General features: G+C 41.0%; 1 protein-coding gene across 1 annotated transcript in view; it reads right to left on the bottom strand.

Annotated features, from left to right (window-relative positions):
- Positions 1–21,202, bottom strand: part of LOC135189256 (damage-control phosphatase ARMT1-like) — a 61,976-nt gene that overhangs the window by 20,662 nt on the left and 20,112 nt on the right. The window contains exons 6-9 of the mRNA XM_064169409.1: positions 16,204–16,335; positions 12,494–12,750; positions 7,959–8,103; positions 6,080–6,265 (exon numbers count right to left, since the gene is read on the bottom strand). Of these exons, the coding sequence (XP_064025479.1) occupies positions 6,080–6,265; positions 7,959–8,103; positions 12,494–12,750; positions 16,204–16,335 (720 nt within the window). The remainder of the gene's footprint in view (positions 1–6,079; positions 6,266–7,958; positions 8,104–12,493; positions 12,751–16,203; positions 16,336–21,202) is intronic.

Below are 21,202 nucleotides of genomic sequence, written 5' to 3'. Positions count from 1 at the left end.
CATGCCTGGACCCTCCCAATAGGGAATTACCTGCCCGGACCTCAGGGGCACACGGGCTGGGCGTGTGTGTGTTACACAATTTGTTTGCTGCCTCGTGGGTCCTGGCAGAAGAACATGTCTGGGCATGTAGAGGCATAGAAAAGCCTCAGTTTTGGGGCTACTGCCCCTCCACCACAACACATACAAGATCTGTTGATCTCTCATTTCATCCAATAGTAATTTTTTGAAGTGGATACTAGTCAAATCATTAATTACTTCTGAGACAGTTGTATGTGTCAGATTACCTACTATAACGAGTAACTAATCTGTTTCAACTCTTGAATTCCTTTGGAACTTCTGAGTGAACACTACTGGCTCCAAAGTGATTCAGCTGGTCACATTCAGTTTTCCAGACCTTTGAATTACATCCCAGTTCTCCCTTCCTAAAGCGAAAAAAAAAAAAAAAACAACAAAAAAACCCACACACCTCTCCAAACCAACAAGACAAACAGAATGGAATAGAAACCCCCAAGGCACCGGCACAACAGAAGCTGATTCAGAGAAAGCACAACAGGTCCAAATCCCAAAAGCACTGTAGCATTTTGCCATGGCTTTAAGTAAATAGGATCATAGGATCTTAGGGGTTGGAAGGGACCCAAGTTGATCGTTGAGTCCAACCCCCCTGCCAGAGCAGGGCCACACAATCTAGCACAGATCACACAGGAACACTTCCAGACAGGCCTTGAAAGTCTCCAGAGAAGGAGACTCCACAACCTCTCTGGGCAGCCTGTTCCAGTGCTCTGTGATTCTTACAGTAAAGAAGTTCCCCCTTGTGTTGAGGCGGAACCTCCTGTGCTGCAACTTACACCCATTGCTCCTTGTCCTATCTCAGGCAGCAGTGAGCAGAGCCTGTCCCCCCCTCCTGGCAGCCTTCAGATATTTATAAACATTTATCAGATCCCCTCTAAGTCTTCTCTTCTCCAGACTCAGCAGCCCCAGGTCCCTCAGCCTCTCCTCATAAGCCATGCCCTCCAGTCTCCTCATCATCCTCGTAGCCCTCTGCTGGACTCTCTCCAGCAGATCTCTGTCCCTTTTAAACTGGGGAGCCCCAAACTGAACATAGTATTCAAGATGAGGTCTCAGCAGGGCAGAGTAGAGGGGAAGGAGAACCTCCCTTGATCTGCTGGACACACTCCTCCCAATACACCCCAGGATCCCATTTGCCTTCTTGGCCACCAGGGCACATTGCTGTGCCATGGGGAACTTGTTAGCCACCAGGACCCCCAGGTCCCTCTCCACAGGGCTGCTCTCCAGCAGTCACCTCCCAGCCTGTACTGGTGCAGTTTGTTATTCCTCCCCTGGTGCAGGACTCTGCACTTGTCCTTGTTGAACCTCATCTGGTTCCTCTGTGCCCAGCTCTCAGTCTGCCCAGGTCTTTCTGAATGGCCACACAGCCTGCAGCTGTCTCAGCCAAGCCTCCCAGCTTGGTGTCAGCAGCAAACTTGCTGAGCAGACACTCTGTGCCCTCATCAATGTCATTGATGAAGATATTGAACAGGACTGGACCCAGCACTGATCCCTGGGGGACACCACTGGTCACAGCTCTCCAGCTGGACCTGACAACATTGATCACCATCCTCTGAACTCTCTCTTGCAACCAGTTCCTAACCCACCTCACTGCCTGCTCTTCCATCCCACACTTCCTGAGCTTGCTCACTAAAATGTCATGGGAGATGGTGTCAGAGGCCTTGCTAAGGTCAAGGTAGACTACATCCACAGGTCTCCCTGAATCTACCCATTCAGTTATGGCATCATAAAATGCTATCAGGTCAGTCAAGCATGACTTCCCCTTGGTAAATCCATGCTGACTACTCCTGGTAACCTTCTTCTCTTCCAAGTGCCTTCAGATGCCCTCCAACAGGAGCCACTCCATCATTTTTCCAGGGATGGAGGTGAGGCTGACTGCTCTATAGTTCCCTGGAACCTCTTTCTTGCCCTTTTTGAAGAGTGTAGTGCCATTGGCTCTGCTCCAGCCCTCAGGCACCTCTCCTGTCTGCCACCATTTGGCAAAGATGGAGAGTGGCAGAGCGGTAATCTCACCCTTTGGGTGCACCCTTGGATGCATCCCATCTTTGCTCATTTATCTAACCATACACTGCAAACCCAAAAATATTTACTTTCATCTGACCCAACAGATTATAAGATGCTATGAAAAGTTATTCTCTAATTATTTTGCATGTATGAAATTACAGAAATACACCACACCCTATTAAAAAAGCCACTTTGCAGATGAGGTTATGATACACTGATTTTCACCTCCAGCACCAACTTCCATTTTAACTTAAAAATAAAAGCAAAGGTACTGATTCTTTTTTCCCTAGGAAAGGCTTTGTTCAATTTTAAACTGCCAAGCAGTTAATTTTTAAAACTCAATTTATTTTTATTTACATGATTTTTTAAATCTGAAGGCTCCCAGTACTAAGAAGTATTCAATCACATTGTCTTATCCATGTTGGAATCAAGCTCAGGTGCTTGTAAGTTTGGCAGCAGTTAGTTCCAGCAACTCTGCAAGTCTTCCTACAAAACAGCTAGAGGGGAAGATGGTATGAAAGCTTCCCTTTCTACTGAGCCCTCTGAAGAGATGTGAGGCTTTAATTAACAACCTTTTAGGAAGCAACAGTATTCATTTCTGTCTTTCACTGTTTGTAGACACAGAGTAACTCCTAAAACAGTTTCCCACTGGAAGGGAAACTGAACCACCAAGAGCTGTTCAGGTTAAAATGGAAAGCTGTCACCACAGACTGCACTTAGACCACAGCCACCTAATCACACAGTCTGTATTACCCAGCAGTCATTTTGCTACTCTGCTGTGGTGAGACCTCACCTGGAGTACTGTGTTCAGCTCTGGGGTCCCCAACACAAGAAAGACATGGACCTGCTGGATCTTGTCCAGAGGAGAGCCACAAAGATGATCAGAGGACTGGAGCACATCTCCTGTGAAAGCAAGCTGAAAGAACTGGGGCTGTTCAGCCTGGAGACAAGAAGGATCTGAGGAGACCTTATACGTTTCAGTATCTGAAGGGGACGTACAGGAAGGCTGGGGAATGACTGTTTGAAAGTGCTTTTAGTAACAGGACAAGAGACAATGGTTTTTAACTGAAGCAGGGTAGATTTAGGTTGCACATAAGGAAGAAGCTCTTTACAATGAGAGTGATAAACTCCAGGTTGCCCAGAGACGTGATTGCGGCTCCATCCCTGGAGTCACTCCAGATCAGACTTGGAGGTGTCCCTGCTCACTGCAGGAGGGTTGGGCCTTTGATGGTCCCTTTCACCCTGATGCAATTCATGAAACTGTAAATTACTTTCCATCAAATGTGTTATACAGCACCGTCAGAATAAAGGCATGCACAAAATTTACAGCATTCCAGAAGCTGAGTAGCGCAGAAGTTCAGATCTCTAAAAGAAAAGTAATAGATTACAAGACAAACAGCTTGGTAGCTTGCTTTTGTTTCTTACACTAGTTTCAAGACTGCATCAGCTTCTGCTGTTTGTTCTTATGTAGTGAGTCTGAGAGGGGAATAGATAAAATTATTGTTCACTTGCTAATGCTCTTCACATGAAAACCAGATAACTGCAACAAATAATTGAGTATCATATATACTAAGGAATATTAACATTACTGGCTTTCATTTTCTTCATCAAGAATATCAGCATTTACAATGTTTCATTGACAACTGCCTGCTCCTAGGACTTAGAGAAAGGCAGGCACCTGGCCACAAGAGGCGGAGTTCACAGAAATCTTAAGAGCAGGAGTGAAAGTCTTGTAATGACTCAGGTGGCAGGGAACAGTACAGTGGCTGAGGCTTGCTGAAGAAGACTGAGAGAACTGTGATGGTCTCTATATACTTAGGAAGACTTTTGAGAAAAATGGGAGAAACAGGCCACCATCCCAGTCTGTAATACCAAAGATGACAAATATGGTTAGCCCTGGGAGCTTCATGCAAGAGTGACCTGTGCTGGGTAAATTCTGCTACAGCCAATTCCATTAGCTAGAGCTCATAAAACAGTCCATAAACACACTGCTGGTGTAGGAACAGTAGAAAGAGCAGGAATGTCTGGTTTTGAAATTCACAGAGGAGTATGTCACATCTGCAACTGCATTCATGTGCTTAAACTATGCAGTAACATCAGAGCAACTTTATACCACCAATTGCTTTCCTGCAACCTAATAAGACTCATCAGGGGAACAGGGAAATGCCATCATATATCCTCCTTTAGATATGTGGATTTAAAGTATTTTTGTGGGTTTTGCAATAATGAATTTCTTAATATGCTTTTGTGAACACAATACCTTCTCAACAGATTTGCTTGGTATCTGCAAATGTAAACTGACATGAAGTTAACTAAACCAAAACTAAACTGGAGGAATCTGCAGCCCCTAGATAAGTCCACCCTTCATTTGAAAGGCAATGCTAATAGCTTAGTGAGATGCTTCTGTAAAAACATGTTAAATAAATTATGCATTTGGCATATGTGCAATAATGATAGGCAAACATTTTCCATAAAACTAGCTCAACTTGGGAAATGCTTTGGCAGTCAAAGCAAACTTACAAAACAAGTCACAAATGAAGCCTTCATCTTGGTTTAAAACATCTCCTGATTCTGGCTTCCTTAGTGAGCAAACCACACTCAGCTCTTACTCATACACCTGACTTTGAAGTCAAGTACAAGAAGAAAATGTTCTCAAAAAAGGACCTGTTTGCATTTTTGGTGCAGATTCTCTCCTGCTGTCATTTGAGACTTACATTTTACACAGCTTGGTAAGAGGTATTTTCAGCAGTAAGTAAAATTTATGACCCTTGTGGTACTTAACATTTATCTTCCCTGCAACAAATTCTTTCTTCTCCAGAGCACACTGCCAGCTATTTCTCATCCTCCAAGTATTTTGCCTACAACCAAAGCAGAACACTATATCCTTTAAAGTGTGTGGCAAGAACTCCTGTTCAGGAAAAAGAGTAATGACAGGGGGGCTCTATTATATTACTCCTTGCACAAGGTTACCTTTAAGTTAAAATTTTCTGCAAACCGAGTCACAACTCAACTTGCAGAACTCACCTACCTATTTGGCAGTCTAAGGTTATTCTCTTAGTTTCTTAAGAAGTTCTGGCACAATGCTCCAGTATCTGCGGGAAGTTTTCATCACAGTTCTAGTAAACTGCTTCCTTTCCACAGCACTCCAAGTACAAAGTAGTAAAGGAAAACTGCTACAGAAGCTCACTTCAGTCAACTGTTCCTTGCAATGTACAAAAACTCTAAATGGTACTCTCAGGGAGCAATTAAATCCTTAAACCACATAATTTTCCTCTACATATCATACCTAGGTGAATACTTCACATACAACTTAACATAGATTTCTCGTTGCAGCATCATTCTTGTTGCACAGATTTCCTCTACAGATTCCTAGCAGGACATCACTGCTTTGCTGTGAGAGCCATCCCAATACCTACAGCTATTTGGATATGAGCCAACTGAGTATTTACAAGTCCATAATGCACTGAAATGAGATAATCTAGGGTGTCTGGAAGCCAAGACACTTCCAGTTCCTTAAGATAAGCAGAAAGAATAAAACAGTGTCTTATTGGTTTCTTTTAATTTCTCATTAGAACTGAAGAGACTGAATAAAAAAATTCTCAGAAAACTTACAATATCACATAAATCTTAGTTGAACCAGCATTTTTTCATTGCTCCATGCCCGTGTCCCAGATATACTTATTTTAAGTCTGTAAACATGTTTACTTTCATGCTTGTGCAAGCACAGGAAAGGCTACAACAACAGAGAGGAAGCAAAAATACAAATTTGCAAGCATCATCAGAAGACATCAGATTTAAATCATGTGTATTTTACACAACGTCATTGCTAAACCTCCATGTATTGTGAAGCTTTCCAAAAACTGACAACCCTAGAAAAATGCTCTTTCTAGGAAAGACCCTCTTCATCACAAGTTTTTAAGAAGATTTTTTTTTCTCATTGAAAATTAATTCAAAGTTTCAAGGAAATACACAAAAACTAATCAAACATACATGTCATGCTATTATGTACCTTACTAAGTTTTTCCATGTCCCGATAGTATCCTGCTGCCTTTTTCTGCTCCGTGGTCACTTCTGAAACAAGCCTCATGATAGTTTCTTTGTTAGCTTTGGACTCCACCTCATGGACATTGATAGCTTCTTGAAGAGCAGAAACCTCTTTTTTTAGTGTTAGATTTTCTTTACATATCTCAGAGACCTAAATAAATAATTGAAGTATTAGTAACCCTCGTACAGCAATCAATAGTGACATATATTTATCCCAGTATTACTGCTCCTAATTATCATATAGTGTTTGTGTTGACCCTCTAGCTACTCCTTTCTTAAAAGAGTAGACAATTAAAATGAAAACCATACTCCCACTAGAAACCTGTACCTTAGTGTAATGTAGTTCAGAATTACTCCCACACAATCTCTGATTTATTGAACCTGCACTTAACATGATGCAGGTCAGAAAATGAAAACAGATCACATAGCTAACTTCATATGAAAAACAGATCATTTAAGTTTGGCTTGTTGAGATTTGTTGCTCTCATCTGGAATTAGAAACTGGAAACTGCATTTTATGCTTCAAACCTTTTAGGCATGGGGAGATTTGAACTAGTAACAGCTATTTCAAGGGCAAGGCCACATACCTGCTGAGCTGTGCCAACTCCTTGGGAAAAGGAGGGTATTTCCAGGAGGTTTCTATCACTGTTTTGGTATGTTATGCTATTTCCAAAAACTGCAATGGATGAATGCAGGCACTTCAAATAGTGCACAGGGTAAAGAAAGGTGCCCTGACTCCTAGTGGCAAGACATTTCTTAAGACTAAGCTAGATCAGTGCTGTCTTGAATAAAACCATAATGTGGAAAAGAAGTTAAATAGGCATGCCGTGACCCTAACAGAAAAATTAGTTGCCAAGTTTTCCTAATGTGCACAGTTTTCAGCATAAATTAGGTTTCCCAACTAGATTTAGTTAAAAAATGTTGACATTTTAAAAATGTAGTAAACTCCAGTTATTTCCTTAGCTTAAAGCATGCAAGAGTTAGTTTAATACAAGCATCTTTGCCTCTAATGACAACTAGGCATGTTTTATTAGAGTACTTATTACAATTTCTATGCTCTTGCAATTTTATGAGGACAAATAGATTAAGAAATCTCTGTGATATATACCTAGATAATCTTAATTTCCTAAGAATTTCTTATAGCCAGAACTCTTGCAATAATATGGATGTAATGAAACAGAATTTCTCAAAGTACCTCATATGCTCCCAAGAGAAGAAAGCTAGGCATACCAAAGACTAGAGAGAGCACGAGAAAAATGTATAAAATTAGGGTAAATTGCCTTCCAGCAGCATTGACAAATACTCTTTCTTTCCTAAATAGAAGCTTGGATTTTGGAAATTCAGAAGTATCCTGAAGAGTAATCATAAAGTTTTATGATTAATTCTCAAAACCACCACATAGTTATCTACAGCATTTTGTTAAAGGGCATATTTAAGGTTGGTTTAGAGTATGCAATTTCAGATGCTCCTATCTAGTGGTATGCTGGCTTGAGATAAGCATTAAGACATAGTGGTACAGTTCACTCGTCACCTAGTGACTCCCAGCCTGCCCTGTTTTCAGGAAAGCTTTTGACTAAGTATCTAATCAGGACTGCATTTGGGAACTGCAGGATGGTAAAATATTTATGCAGATAAGAGCAGGTTGGGTTCACTGAGTTCTGTTAGCATTCAGCACCTTTAGAAATCAGCCCACTATGGGGGTGTGTGTGAAATATCTCTTACATGTTAGCACCATCAGCAAATCACTACCAAACACAACTCTTGTCTTCATCACTTTCTTTGCTTGACGAGTAATACTCTTCTATTAAACTGCTATTCAGAAACTCTTCCCTGCACATAATCACCTTTGACATTAAATGTTCCTGTGGTTTCTCTTTTTCTCTGATGTCTGTGTCCAAGAATCCAGAAAGCTGTGTAAGGACCTCTTCATACTTTCGGCTGATTGCAGAAGCTTGAGTCATGCTTTCTTCGCACTCATTCAAAAATTTACTAATCAGGAAAAAACAAACAAACAAACAAACAACACACACATCAGGATGAATGTTCTTTGAAGCAGAATTTTAGGCAAAAGACATTACACCAAGGTAATTGCTAGCTTCTGCATACCACAAATTGATTTTTAAAAGTTACATATAACTGTATCTGTTATCTAATACATATCAATTTCGTTGGGTTTGAGAGTGATCAAATTATAGTAAAAGTATGGTAAAAGCATTTCTCATACTCTGAAAGGGCTGACAGTATTGATCAACAAACTCTGGGGAAAAAGAAGCCCCCTCTGGACTAATGGAAGTGTAGGTCATCCAGAGTGCCTGTGAAGGGGAGCTTACCAGCGGAAGTAAACAAGAGATGGGAGGCTCTACTTTGCTGTTCATAGTCTTCTGCAGTGTAAAACTATCCACGAAAGAGATTGAATAAAAAATGAAGTATCAATGACAAGAAGCAGGAAGGCAGCTTTTTGTCATCAATTTCATCACTCCCAAATCATGTATGTGAAACACCTCAACCTTAAGAGCAGTTGCAAATGCTCTGCAACAAGAACAGCCAAATAACAGAGCAGTTAGCTTAACTCACTGACGTAAATGTTACATTCCTCCCATTGCCTAGCACATAGACAAGTGCAGCAAGAAAGCATTGTCCCAGGTTGCATAGAGAGCCAATATACAGATTTGCATCTTGCTAATGATGCTACAATGCATAGCACCACTTCTGAAAACCTACTAAAAAACAGATTAACAAAAATAGCCAGCAAAACAAAACTCAAAGAGGTCATTACTGTAATCCTAATACTAACTCTAATATATCTCAGATAACACCCATGGAAGAGGTACTCAGAGGTGTGGTGTAAGAGATAAAACTATTCAGCTTCCAGTTCACAGGATGTTTCAGGTTGAAAGAGACCTCAAAAGATCATCTAGTCAACCCCACTGCCACAGCAGGATCACCTAGAGTAGGTCACGCAGGAACACATTCAGGCAAGTTTTGAATGTCTCCAGAGCAGGAGACTCCACAGCCCCTCCGGGCAGCCTGCTCCAGCATTCTATCACTATCACAGTGAAAAGTTTTCCCTTCTGTTTACATGAAAACTCCTACTAAAGCTCCAGCTTGCACCAACTGCCCCTTTGTCCTGTCATTGGATATCACTGAGAAGAGCCTGGCTCCACCATACAGCCCCAGCTCCCTCAGCCTTTCTTCCTAACATTCTGCTCCCTTAATCATCTTTGTGGCTCTACACTGAACTTTCAAGCAGTTCCATCCATCTTGAACTCAGATGCCCAGAACTGGACAAACAAGCAGTTCTTCATAAAGACTCAAACACTAGAATAAAACAAGATATGAGATATCCCAAACAGCTGTCTAGAGCAAATATTTTATTGAAACTCCTCTGCTTATCAGAGAACAGCACAGTTCTCAGCAGGCATGATAGCAATTTCTGGATTCACTCTTTTCAAACAGGTATTAGAGCATCAATCCATGATCAAAAAGCAGCAAGAGACTCCTACAGAAAGTACACAGAGTGAACATAGTATGTTAAATGGTTATGAATCACTAAGTAACCATGAAAAAAAATTAAGATGTTGCTTTAGAAAGGAGATCAGCACAACTGTTGTCAATGATGCAAAGTTGGAGAGTGGAAGAGTAACAGAAAGGAAAGGAAAATATTAATTATTTCTCTGAAGGATAGTTCCATGTACTACTGTACTGCACAAACTGTGAGACAAAATGCTCTGCCTTCTGCAGCAGGCTCTGGCCCTTGGAAAACAAGTGCTTCACAGCTTCCTCACCTCTGGGTACCTTCCTCTCTTCAGCAAAACTAAGCTGTGAGATGGTCACTGAACTGCCATCCAGAGGAACAGTACGCCAGAAGCGAGGAGGTATGCAGCCACAGATGTCCCATACATAGAATCATTGAATTGTGTCAGTTGGAAAAGACATTTAAGATCACAGAGCCTAACATGCACACCTGCATGTTAAAATTTTGTATGAGATTGACCTCCAGCCCTGCCAATCACTCTGTGGCTTCGGAAAATTTATGTCCATCACACACAGAACCATGCCTGCTTCTAAAAATAAACAATCTACAGCACAAAGCATGTACTTGACAACTCTACAAATAACCTAATTACAACCAGTAGAGTCATAAAGGTGTGAGCACCCAGAAAACGGGCAATCAGGTACAAAAAGGCAAGAGGCGGCTCCTTCGCAGCTTTGCCAGCTCTTCAGAGCTAATGAGCAAAGAGGAGGGAAAAGAAGAAAAAGGAAGAAGCTTTTTACAGTCTAGACTAAAAAAATACCTTGGCAATTGACCTGTTGTGTAAAAAAAAAATCACCATTTTCAGTAGGAGAGGCATACAACTTGAAAACCAACCACAGAATTCATTAAACTTTAAAATATACTGTTAGGTATAGAAAGTAAATGTGCATTTCATGCCTACTGGATTGTTCTTTTGTTAGTGGTTGTCAGTGAAAATCGTTCTTGAATACCTAACTAGGACTACTCAAGTGCCACTTACTACAAAGGCATCTAATCTGAGCAACTAAAGCTCATTAGGTAAAAACATGTAACCATTAGCTGAGGGCCAGAAAAAGCTTTGAAATTATATACTGTAGATTCATGACCAATCCAACATGTTTGTTCCTTCCAAAAAAGCGGACTCCTGCTCCCTTTGTCCCTTCCCTTTTGCCAGATTCTTTAAACTGCTAATTCTAGAGGGGAAAGAAAGAAGGGGGAAAAGGAAGAAAAGCCTGCTATCCTGTTTGCCTAACTCCATGAGAGAAAACTGCCAGCATTCTAGGGACATATTCTAGGTGTACAGTGAATCAGATTTGGGAAGTTGAGCTTTTTATTTTGCTTACTTCTCTCTTGGAGCAGTTCCCTGGTTCTGACCACCATGCAGCAGCACAAACAGAAGTGCAGTATTCTCCCATGGAGTTAGGCAAACAGGATAGCAGGCTTTTCTTCCTTTTTCCCCTTCTTACTTTCGCCTCTAGAATTAGCAGTTTAAGGAATCTTAAAAACCATTGTGTCAGAGACTGTGATGTTTTCTATGTTGCTAGGATGCATAATACACTTCTTGGCTTAACCATCTCCTCACTTACACTTGGATCATATCTAAAATCTTTGGTAATCAACATTAGCACTCTCCAGCCAGGGCTTTTGACAAATCAGCTGGTAATAGACAAGTGCACTGCAATGGATTTCTCTGGATTTAAAATAACTTAATTATCCACTTGCAATACAGAAAGCCTGGAAGAGCTGTGTGAAATACTGATTTGGGAAATACAGACATCTGGTAAACACTTACCTTGCCCTTAACTAGCCAGTACTGTGACAGACATGGATATTAGCCTTGTAATGGTGGGAAAAAATCCATTATAAAACTCTGCAAGAAGTGTATTAATGTAATGTGACCAAGATTGATTCTGGAGTTTTAGAGTTCAGAATATTTCCACATCAATTAATTTTATTTATGATCAATATTGCTATTAGGCTCCATCCCACATACCTGAAATACCAGCAGGAACTGACAGATCAACTCTCTGGCACACTACACTATGAAGAATATAGTTAAGGATACTATATCATATAAAAAGTTTCATGCAAGCAGTATGCATGTTTAAAACAAAAAAGACCACAACCAAACCAAATAACTGAACCCACATAGCAATGTCCAGAACAAAGCAGAAGAGAAAGCTAACATTACTGAAAGCTGAACAACTGTTAACCTAACATGAACACACTCCTTCAGAATGCTACAAACTATGAGTTTGTAGAACTGCTGCTAACAGGCAGTTTAACACTAAGGAAGAAATTCACATTACACTGTGCCGGTTCCAGCTCTGACACAGAGGAGGATAAAAGAGACTGATGTGATGCAGCAACAGTCACTCACCACTGCACAGCCTGTGCAGCATGTCAAATGACAAGTGTCTGACAAGGATAGTCCAGGGCACTAGACTTTGGCTGCAGGTACTGCCCGTCACAGGCATGCCATGAGAATCACAAAGTTTGTCTCAGTGCCATACATGTAAGTATTTGAATGAGGAAGCCACATCTGTCTTTTCTAATGTGTTCAGACAAACAACCCTCTCTGCTCTTTTTTTTTCCCCAACCTTTTTTTTCCCAAACATCAAGCTGACTTATGTCTTCATTTCTCCTCCAAAGGACAAAACTCTTAAAACGTCATTTATGTGCTAACAATTCAAAATGCACATTTCAGTATCTTCCATGAACCCTCAGAACAACAGCTGTGCAAGGCATCATACTGGAATTCAGATCTGCAATAAAATCTGTCCACCAACATATTTTTCTGCATTGACAACAACACTGTTATTGCAAAAAAACCCAACAAACCAGTTCATGTCTCACATGTCTTACTTCAATTTGGTATTTTGCTCATGAAGCTTCTCCTTCAGCTCCCAGTTTTCCTTGAATGCTACCTGAGCTGTCAACTCAGCCTGGTTTTTAGAAGTGGTGAGCACACAAGCCTCCTCCTCCATCTCCTGAATTTGGGTTTGCAAATACAGCAAGCGTGACATCTGTCTAGCATTGATTTCCTTGTATCTTTCAGCTTCAGCCTTCAGTTCTTGAAAAGAGGCTTCTTTAGAGACCATTCTGGACCTGAGTTCAAGAAGCTGTAAATACAAGAGGGGGGAAGCCATTAATAAATGAAGAATAATTTAGCCATCTATGGAGTAGTGTCCAGTTCTGGGCTGTTCAGTGCAAGAGAGACAAGGAACTACTGGAGAGGGTCCAACCGAGGGCTGTGAAGATGATTAAGAGATTGAAGCATCTCTTTCACGAGGAAAGACTGAGTCTAGGAGGTCTGTTCAGCCCAGAGAAGACTGAGGAGATCCTATCAACGCTTATAAATATCTACAGGGCAAGTATCAAGAGGATAAGGCCAGACTCTTTTTCAGTGTTGCCCAGTGGTGGGAAGGGGCAATGGGCACAAACTGAAACACAGGAAGTTTGGCCTAAACCTAGGGGAGAACTTCTTTACTTTGAGGGTGATGGAGCACTAGAGCAGGCTGTCCAGAGATGTTGTGGAGTCTCCTTCCATAGTCAAATTTAAAGCCCATCTGAACATGATCCTGTACAACCTGTCCTCGGCAAACTTGCTTTGGCAGGAGGGTTAGACTAGATGATCTTCAGAGGTCATTTCCAACACCTACCATTCTGTGATAATGCCATTGGAATGGGCTGCCCAGGGAGGTCCCTGGAGGTGTTCAAGAAAAGCCTGGATGAGGCACTTAGTGCCATGGTCTAGTTGACTGGCTAGGGCTGGGTGCTAGGTTGGACTGGATGACCTTGGAGGTCTCTTCCAACCTGGTTGATTCTATGATTCTATAAATTTACCCAGACTGAAATATGTGACTGTGCTGCAAGTTAAGTAATGTGACAAGAAGCCATTTTTTAACAAAAACCTCAGAGTTTTCGGTCTCTACAAGATTAAGAAAAAGGAATAGGTTTGTAAAACAAAAGCTGTTGCTGTGTAATATAATTTAACTTTTCAATAAAATAGCTTAAAGAAAGACACATTTATTTATTAATCCAGAATTTAGGAAATGTTCACCTTAAGTTCTGCCACACAGCTTTAACTCACCTCCCTTATGCATCTGCATTACCATACCAACACCATTATTCCCTCATTTTTTTTGCCTGCCTCCTCCCTTCTTCCAGTTCTGGTGCACAATTTCACAGATAATCCATAGTTGCAGGGAGCTCTAACAGCAAAGTGTCCTGCTTCATGAGGCTGGAGCCTTTTCATGATTTGCAGCACATTCAGAGACAAGGCAATTTTAGGGGAGTTGTGCAACCTCTTTGTAGGCAATCTCTTATTTTCTTATGCAAATAGGGTTGTGGGTTTTTTTCTGATAACCCAATGAAATGTGTCAGGATGTAGACAGAAACAGCAAGAGAGCCTTTTCACAGAAGGCTGAGAGGAGGAATATCATTGCCAAATGTCAAGGCCTTGTTCCAGGGGGGATGCTAAAGCTTCTCAACAGCTCATGGAGTTTGGGTGTTTTTTCTTTACTTTCCTCTCTCATTTTCAGTTAAAAATACATTTTCCATTAAACTATTTCTGATATAGTCCTCTAAAAGATTAAGATGGGGCAGACATACCAGGCACGTAAACTTCAGTGCAGTTTATTTTGTTAAAAGGAACAAGTAATTTAAAGTAGATTATTTGCCACAAGAAGCATTAAGGCACATTTTGGCTTTCCTGACAATTCCAATTATAAGCAGCAAAATGGAATTTAAAGCATTTACCTTCTGATACATAAATTAGCAGGCAAATAATTGAACTACATTAACTGCTCTTCATGATGTGTGCTACAGATTTGAACTTTTTGGTAAGCTCTTTAAGGCAGTAAATATTTAAGATGCTAAGATGCAATTCAGGGTATCAAGAAATACACCATTTTGTCAGAGGTTTCCAGTGTGACCAAAAATACCCAAATTCCAGGAGGCAAATAAGATGACTCAACAGTGACTGCCTTGGGAAACAGAGGTTCTCCTTCTCCTGCTCCCAGCCACACACACCTGTTCTCTCCCTACCACCAGTTCTTGCTTTAGTCTGACTCCACAAAGAACACAGCTGACAGAAAACAATTCACTTCCTGCAGAGGAGACGAATGGGAGCTGACCACAACACAGAGAAAAGGCTGACACAAGGAGTCAGCAGGATTACTCTTGCAGCAGCAGCATAGTCTGATGGGTTTGTGCTTCACCTGCAAATGTTGGTTTACCAAACACTTTTGAGCTGCCATAAAGCAGCATCGATTTTGAGAAAAGCATATCTGCCTTTTTCCAGGCTTCTAAGCTTCATTTAAATACTCCACCCTCTTCTTTGTGCTAGCAGATTAGTATGGCTACAAGGTGAAAGAAGACAGGGATACCACTGTGTCTAGAACACAATCCAGAATGAAAGGCTTTTTTCAACTGCATCAGCTCCCCAACATAACAGTGCCCTATAAAACACACACAGAACTGTGCCAGTACAAGGGATGGGGCAGAGTGTAAGAAGAAATTAGCAGCTTAAGGAACAACAGGATTGCTTTGCTTGGCAGCTGAACCAAGCTATGGTAAATTAAAGTGTTCATAACCTTAAAAAGCCTCTGTGGTTCAACTCCCCATCTGCAAAATGTGATATTTTTCCTTCTGTCCATTGTCTTTGTGGTCAGTTCCAATAGCAAGAAAAGCAAAAATAATGCCATATCATGAATTTTACAGAGCACTCAGAAGAGGGCTCTGACCTCAGCTGGGTCATAAAGGTCTTTATAAACAGGAGCACAAACAGCTGCTTTCTTGACTATTCTTTCATTTCTGCAAGCACAGTGCTGAAAGAATCTATAACTCAGTCGTTCATGTTGGTGATAAAGCCATTCAACATTTCCAGTAATGGATTCTTTCTGTGAGAACACAAGATTCTGTATAGCTTTTTAAAACTGAAGTTTAAAGTACTAATATTGGACAACCATTAAAAGTAGGGGAACTCTGCAGTAAATTTGTGACCAACCGGTCAAATTCAAGCTCAGCTGATGCACACTTATCCCTGTAGTTCTGGTTGGTATTAACAATTCATTTTCCCACATTACATGTTCCTGCTGTTTCCCATATCCAGCCACCCACTATTAGAAAACTTGCATTTCATTCATAGAGCCTTTTTTAATGTTCATGTACTGTGCAAGTGCATCACAAAGCACTTCACAGCATGCTTTGCTGGGTGGTGAAAGCAAAACAAGTTTGGAGAGCTGTATCTTGAACAAAGTGGAGAAATGGGTGAGGATGGGCAGTTCAGAAGTATTAACTTTCAGGTTTAATTAAAAAAGATCACATTCAGAGGGTTATGATAAACAGATAGATTGCTTTAAATCTTACAAACTCGTAATCAGTTATTGAACACAGAAACAAGCAAAGTAAAAACTGCACAGACATTCTAAAAAGAAGAATATTACAAGAAACAAAAGTTCTATATAAAAAGCAACACATTTTGGACTTTTTGCAAGCTTCCTGCTCTCTGCAGAAAGAGATTAGAGAATCCCTAAATCTGAGGAAGAGTTTGGAAATATTTATAAACGTACCTCTGACTGAGCACAATCATACTTCACTGAAAGTGCTGCAAGCTCACTTTGAGCAGTTTCAGCTGCAGCTCGATAGAGATTCATCTGCTCTCTAGTGACAGGAGCCTCCAAAAGAACGTGATCATCAGATTCCTGGGAAGACTGAATAAAAATAAAACCATTAGACACTGCATTTTTTGAACATTTTTGCTTTGGTGCTTTTTTGTTTAAGCTACTCAAAGGAATTTACTCTAAATATGTTAATCCCAGGTCTGGAGAGTACTAACTCTCCTATATTCTTCCTAAGTATGCACATCCCACTCTCACTTACACTCAGGTTATTTCCTGCAGTTTCTATGTATCTATAAACATTGAAAAGGTCTCTCCTTCCACAAAGGTACCCAGTCACTCCTTCATCCCACATAAACCTTAACCCAAAGGAACACCTCTTACACAAAGAATCACTTTGGCTTTTAGACTTCAGTCACATTGCACACCCTCTCATGTTTATTTTGGAAGAAATGGCAAGAAAGAGCAATGGCTATTGATCTTCTCTGTGGCACTCACCATTCTGTAGATTTCTAGCACGTTTCGCCTCCACAGTCTCACTGCCATGTTGAAGAGTCCATGCCTACTCAGACACTCTGACCTGCTCCTCAAAGTCACTTTTTGGCTCACCCATTTGTGCTTTTACTTTTAATCTGCCAAGGTTGGACGTGGCACTTGGTGCCATGGTCCAGCCTTGAGAATTGTGGTAAAGGGTTGGACTTGATGATCTGTGAGGTCTTTTCCAACCTTGTTGATACTGTGATACTGTGACTAAAGCTCCCCTTGAACTCCATCACTTGGACACAACGTCAGCTTCTTGAATGATCCTACCACCTCCCCAGCAATCACCACAGTGACTTTCTTTCACCCTTTTCAAGTTCTTCCGATAAGCAGCAACCACTGGCTCTGCATTTCTACTACAGTCTCCTTTGCTGTACTTGTACAACTTCTAGTTGTTCCTTTTAGACTGCAGAAAGATTTCTCATTCTTCTGTGGTTTTGCTCTCCTACAGCAGAGCAGAAATGCAGTGGATTTCTTCACCTTTGCTACTTATCTTTCAATATGAAAGGGCAGACCCGAGGCCATGATAGGAGTTTTACTAGATAGAATATTTTTTCCAGTCAATAGTGACTACAAAGTTATGAAGTCTAGCATCTTCAGAATAAGGCTGTTTAGGTGATGTGAGGGGCACAAATGACAGAGGACAGAATATGATTTTTTTTATTCCATCATTTCCCACACAGGACAAAGACAACTGCAATCCTAATGCATTCAGACATACATTACAAAACCCAAATTTCCTCCAGTTAATGACTTCTGCTCAATAAAGGTATTCCAATGGAGAGAGAAACAAGTTGTCTTTCTTTCATGCTCTCCTATATCAGCACTGGTTTCCAGGGCAAGATAAAATACAAACTCAGCTCCTGCTTTTTCTGAATAGAAAATAACAAACAGCTTTCTAATAGGTGAACATCTAGTAAAATAAGCCTCTACCAAGAAACACAAACAGAAAATAGAGGGGAATAGAGCATAACTACCAGTGGACTATAGCAGAAGATCAGTTTCTGTAATATTGTCAGCTAATCTCTTTAATCTTTCTTCACTCCACTAGCAGACACTGGATTAGATTCATCAAGTTTAATCACATAACCCTCCCTCAAAGACACTCAGCTATGCTGTTTCAAAAAGGAGTTGCCACTCTCACTAAGCCAAACTGATATACATAGTACGGCTCACAGCCACGTACAGCACAGCACACAGTCTCTGAGATAAAAGGGCTGTTCATTCTCTCAGTACTTTATCAGTGTTCTGAGGGAGCGAGGGGAAAGCATCATCTTCCTTTCTGCTTTACTGCACTTGTTTCACATTGTAAAACTACATTAAAATCTTTAATGCAGAGTGTTGGTTTGGGTTTTTTTTTTTCATTTTGTAATATGGCAACCAAAATCACGGATGGACCTCGCAAAGAGTTACCGTGTGTATGTTATTAAATTACCATGTTGATGTATGTTTTTTATCTTCCCTAGATAACACAACCACTCTGACTCTACAGGAAAAAAAACCCCAAGGAATACCTCTCAAAACTGGTGAAATAAAAACATTTCAGAGCAAGGTATAGAAAGAAGCTCCCTGTTCAGAAGCAATAAGCAACATAAGACTCTTCACAGATGAAACTTCGTAAACTTGTATTGGTCACACAAATCTAGATTTTAAAATGATGACAACTTTGAACATGCAGATACATATCCAGATGGATTTAAAAGAGGTTTAAAGTCTGGTGTAAAAATGGGAATTACCATTTCACTCATTTAAAGTCTTAGTGACATTTACAGAAACAGACTTCTGCATCCCCCAGTGCCTTAGTAAATATGAAGCTAATCATACATGTATCACGGAGGGGTATTCTGCCGCCTACGCCAATTGAGGTGGAAGGGAGAAATTAATTGGTGTGAGATGATATTCTATAAAAATATATAATTTATTAACTTCAATATTCTGAACTCTCACCACCCCCAACCACTGAATTTTAATATTAAAAGGATCTATACACTTATGAAAGACATTCTAGGAATATATCAAACAATAACTTATTAATAACTAGCAAATATTCAAACAATTAACAGAGAGAGGACTTTCCCCACAGCTTAATGCCACCTGGGGTCAATATACTGCTTGCCCAGTAAGGTGGGCTGAAGCTATTTCTGCTGTGGCAGGAGGCAATAGAAATTAGAGAGGCATTAAAGCATTTACTTACAAATTCTTATTAGTTATCAATCACCCTCCGGGGCTACGTCACAGCCTATACAAGTGTCCAATCTTCAGGGGACTCTTTGCCCATGGACTTTGAGGCTGGAATCCTCCCGGCTTCAGGGGAAAGGAGAATCTTCCTGGCTTCTGGGGAAAGCACAGTCTCTGATCTTGTTCTCCTGGCAAAGGATGCAATCTCTGCCCTTGTCTCCTGGCTTCTTCTGGATGCTCTGTCCAGGGATTCTTAGGCAGGACTTCAGGTGCAGAAGGAGTATGATATAATGCTGGCCACAGAGGTCGGTCACATGCAGACAATCCAGGGTCTGTTTCCTGGTAACTCAGCAGCAGTGGAGCTTACCAGGCAATGATAAGGCAGACGGCATGCAATAGGGTGCATGGCTGCATGGGAGTCTGAGCTCCGTAGAGAATAGCAGGCAATACAAGATCTAGTCCTGGTAACTCACCACAGTGGTGTGCAGGTGTGCATGGCTGGCTGGGAGACTATGGGAGATTCTGTCTCCACGAAGTAGATGCACTGCGGGTGGGCACACAGGCAGGCACAAACAGGCACCAGCAAAAGGTGGTGCGGGTGAGTCTAAGCGAGCAAGCGAGGGAGCAAGCACTTTGTTTACCTGTGTGCCTCTATTTATCAAATGTGGGCTGAGATTAATGGCCTTTTGGACACTAGAATGACCAATCAGGTTGGCAGTTAGCCAAAGCAATACCAAATAGGCAAAAGCCACAGGCCTGGACCTCCCAAATATGGGGATAGCATGAGCCTAGCACCCGGCAAACATGAGCTGGGCTTGTGGGGGCTTACACAACCACCTTACGCAATCAGGGGTCCTGGGCAGGCCAGACCTTATGGCACCAGGTTTATTATGCCCCTTTGTGTTCACTTATGTGTTTACCTCTGGTGCAGGCAGAAAAACATGTCCAGGCAAGGCATAAATAAGCCTATTTTCAGGCCTACGGGCCCTCCACTACAACATGGCAACAGGACGCTTGGGAAGCTAGAATGATTAGCATATTTTTGGCTGGGAATGTACATGCCATAGAAAACTATTTATTTAAATATTATGTTTTGCCAGCAGCCATTCATAAGTCTGACCACTAACCATACCTGTAACAATGCAATAATTAGGCATGAGTCTGTAATAGCAGTAAAATTTGTAACGCAGATGTGGCACATTTGCACCTCCAGAAAATGTCAGATTTGTAACCTCTCATGAATACTATGTAGTTTATATTGATTAGTGTGAATAGAATAGAATGAATTGTTAAAAGAGGCAGTAGGCAGGAGAAGCCTTAACACCGCTCAGCTTTAAGTAGTCTAAATTTTGTGTGTTTCTCCTGTTTGCTTTACTAACTAGTTTGGTCCCTTTCCACACATTTTAAAGAAGATGAAGTTTTCACTTCATTTCAAATACTAAACAGAAGCTAAACTTATATTTGCATTACTTAGAAGCACTGTCTACTTTGACCTTTTGCTTTACTAGCAATAGGTCTTCTTTAGAAAATCAGTACTATAAACCCCCAGAATGACCTTTTGTTTTCATTTTTTACCAAATAACCCCTTTCACTCCCTTGGAATCCAGCCTGTAGAAGCAAAATCACTCCAACACCATTCAGTAGCTTTATACCTCACCGTATACTTCAAAATTGGCCTACAGTTCAAGTCACTCACATTCTGCTTTTTTTGTCAGCTTCTATTTTATTTAATTTCTAATTCCAACTCTGGAAAATGCTGCTACCACTCCTACTGCCTCACACAAATACACCCGCCTCATTTCTCAAAAAGAATTTGCTTTCCATCTCAACTGAAACAAAAAGCCCTCAGTAAGCACTTAGGCACTGACCACCATCAATGCCTTGCCAATGTACTGCCTTATGCCAACAGCAGATAGACGCTACTCAGGGCAGAGATTTCTCCTTCCTGTTTACAAAGTGTCTCAACACATTGGGTTGACATACCAAAAATAATGGCGCACAAACCTCTGTTGTCTCTGTTCTTCCTTCACTTCTACAGAACGATTGTCAGGAAGGAGGAAGAGAGGTTGAAAATGAAACAGATACTAAATATGATGACACACATCATTATTTTTTCACAGACCTGCTTTATTAAACTGTCACTGGCTACCATTAGCAAAAGTAGGGTATAAAAGAAGAACACTATGGGAAACTCTCTAGCAGCTTATGATCTTTGGTGGCCTGCACAATACTG

This window comes from Pogoniulus pusillus, chromosome 31 (assembly GCF_015220805.1).
Source record: "Pogoniulus pusillus isolate bPogPus1 chromosome 31, bPogPus1.pri, whole genome shotgun sequence".
In the NCBI taxonomy this organism is placed as follows: domain Eukaryota; kingdom Metazoa; phylum Chordata; class Aves; order Piciformes; family Lybiidae; genus Pogoniulus; species Pogoniulus pusillus.
The sequence above is the reverse complement of the archived record's forward strand: the minus strand, read 5'-3'. Positions and strand labels throughout refer to the sequence as shown.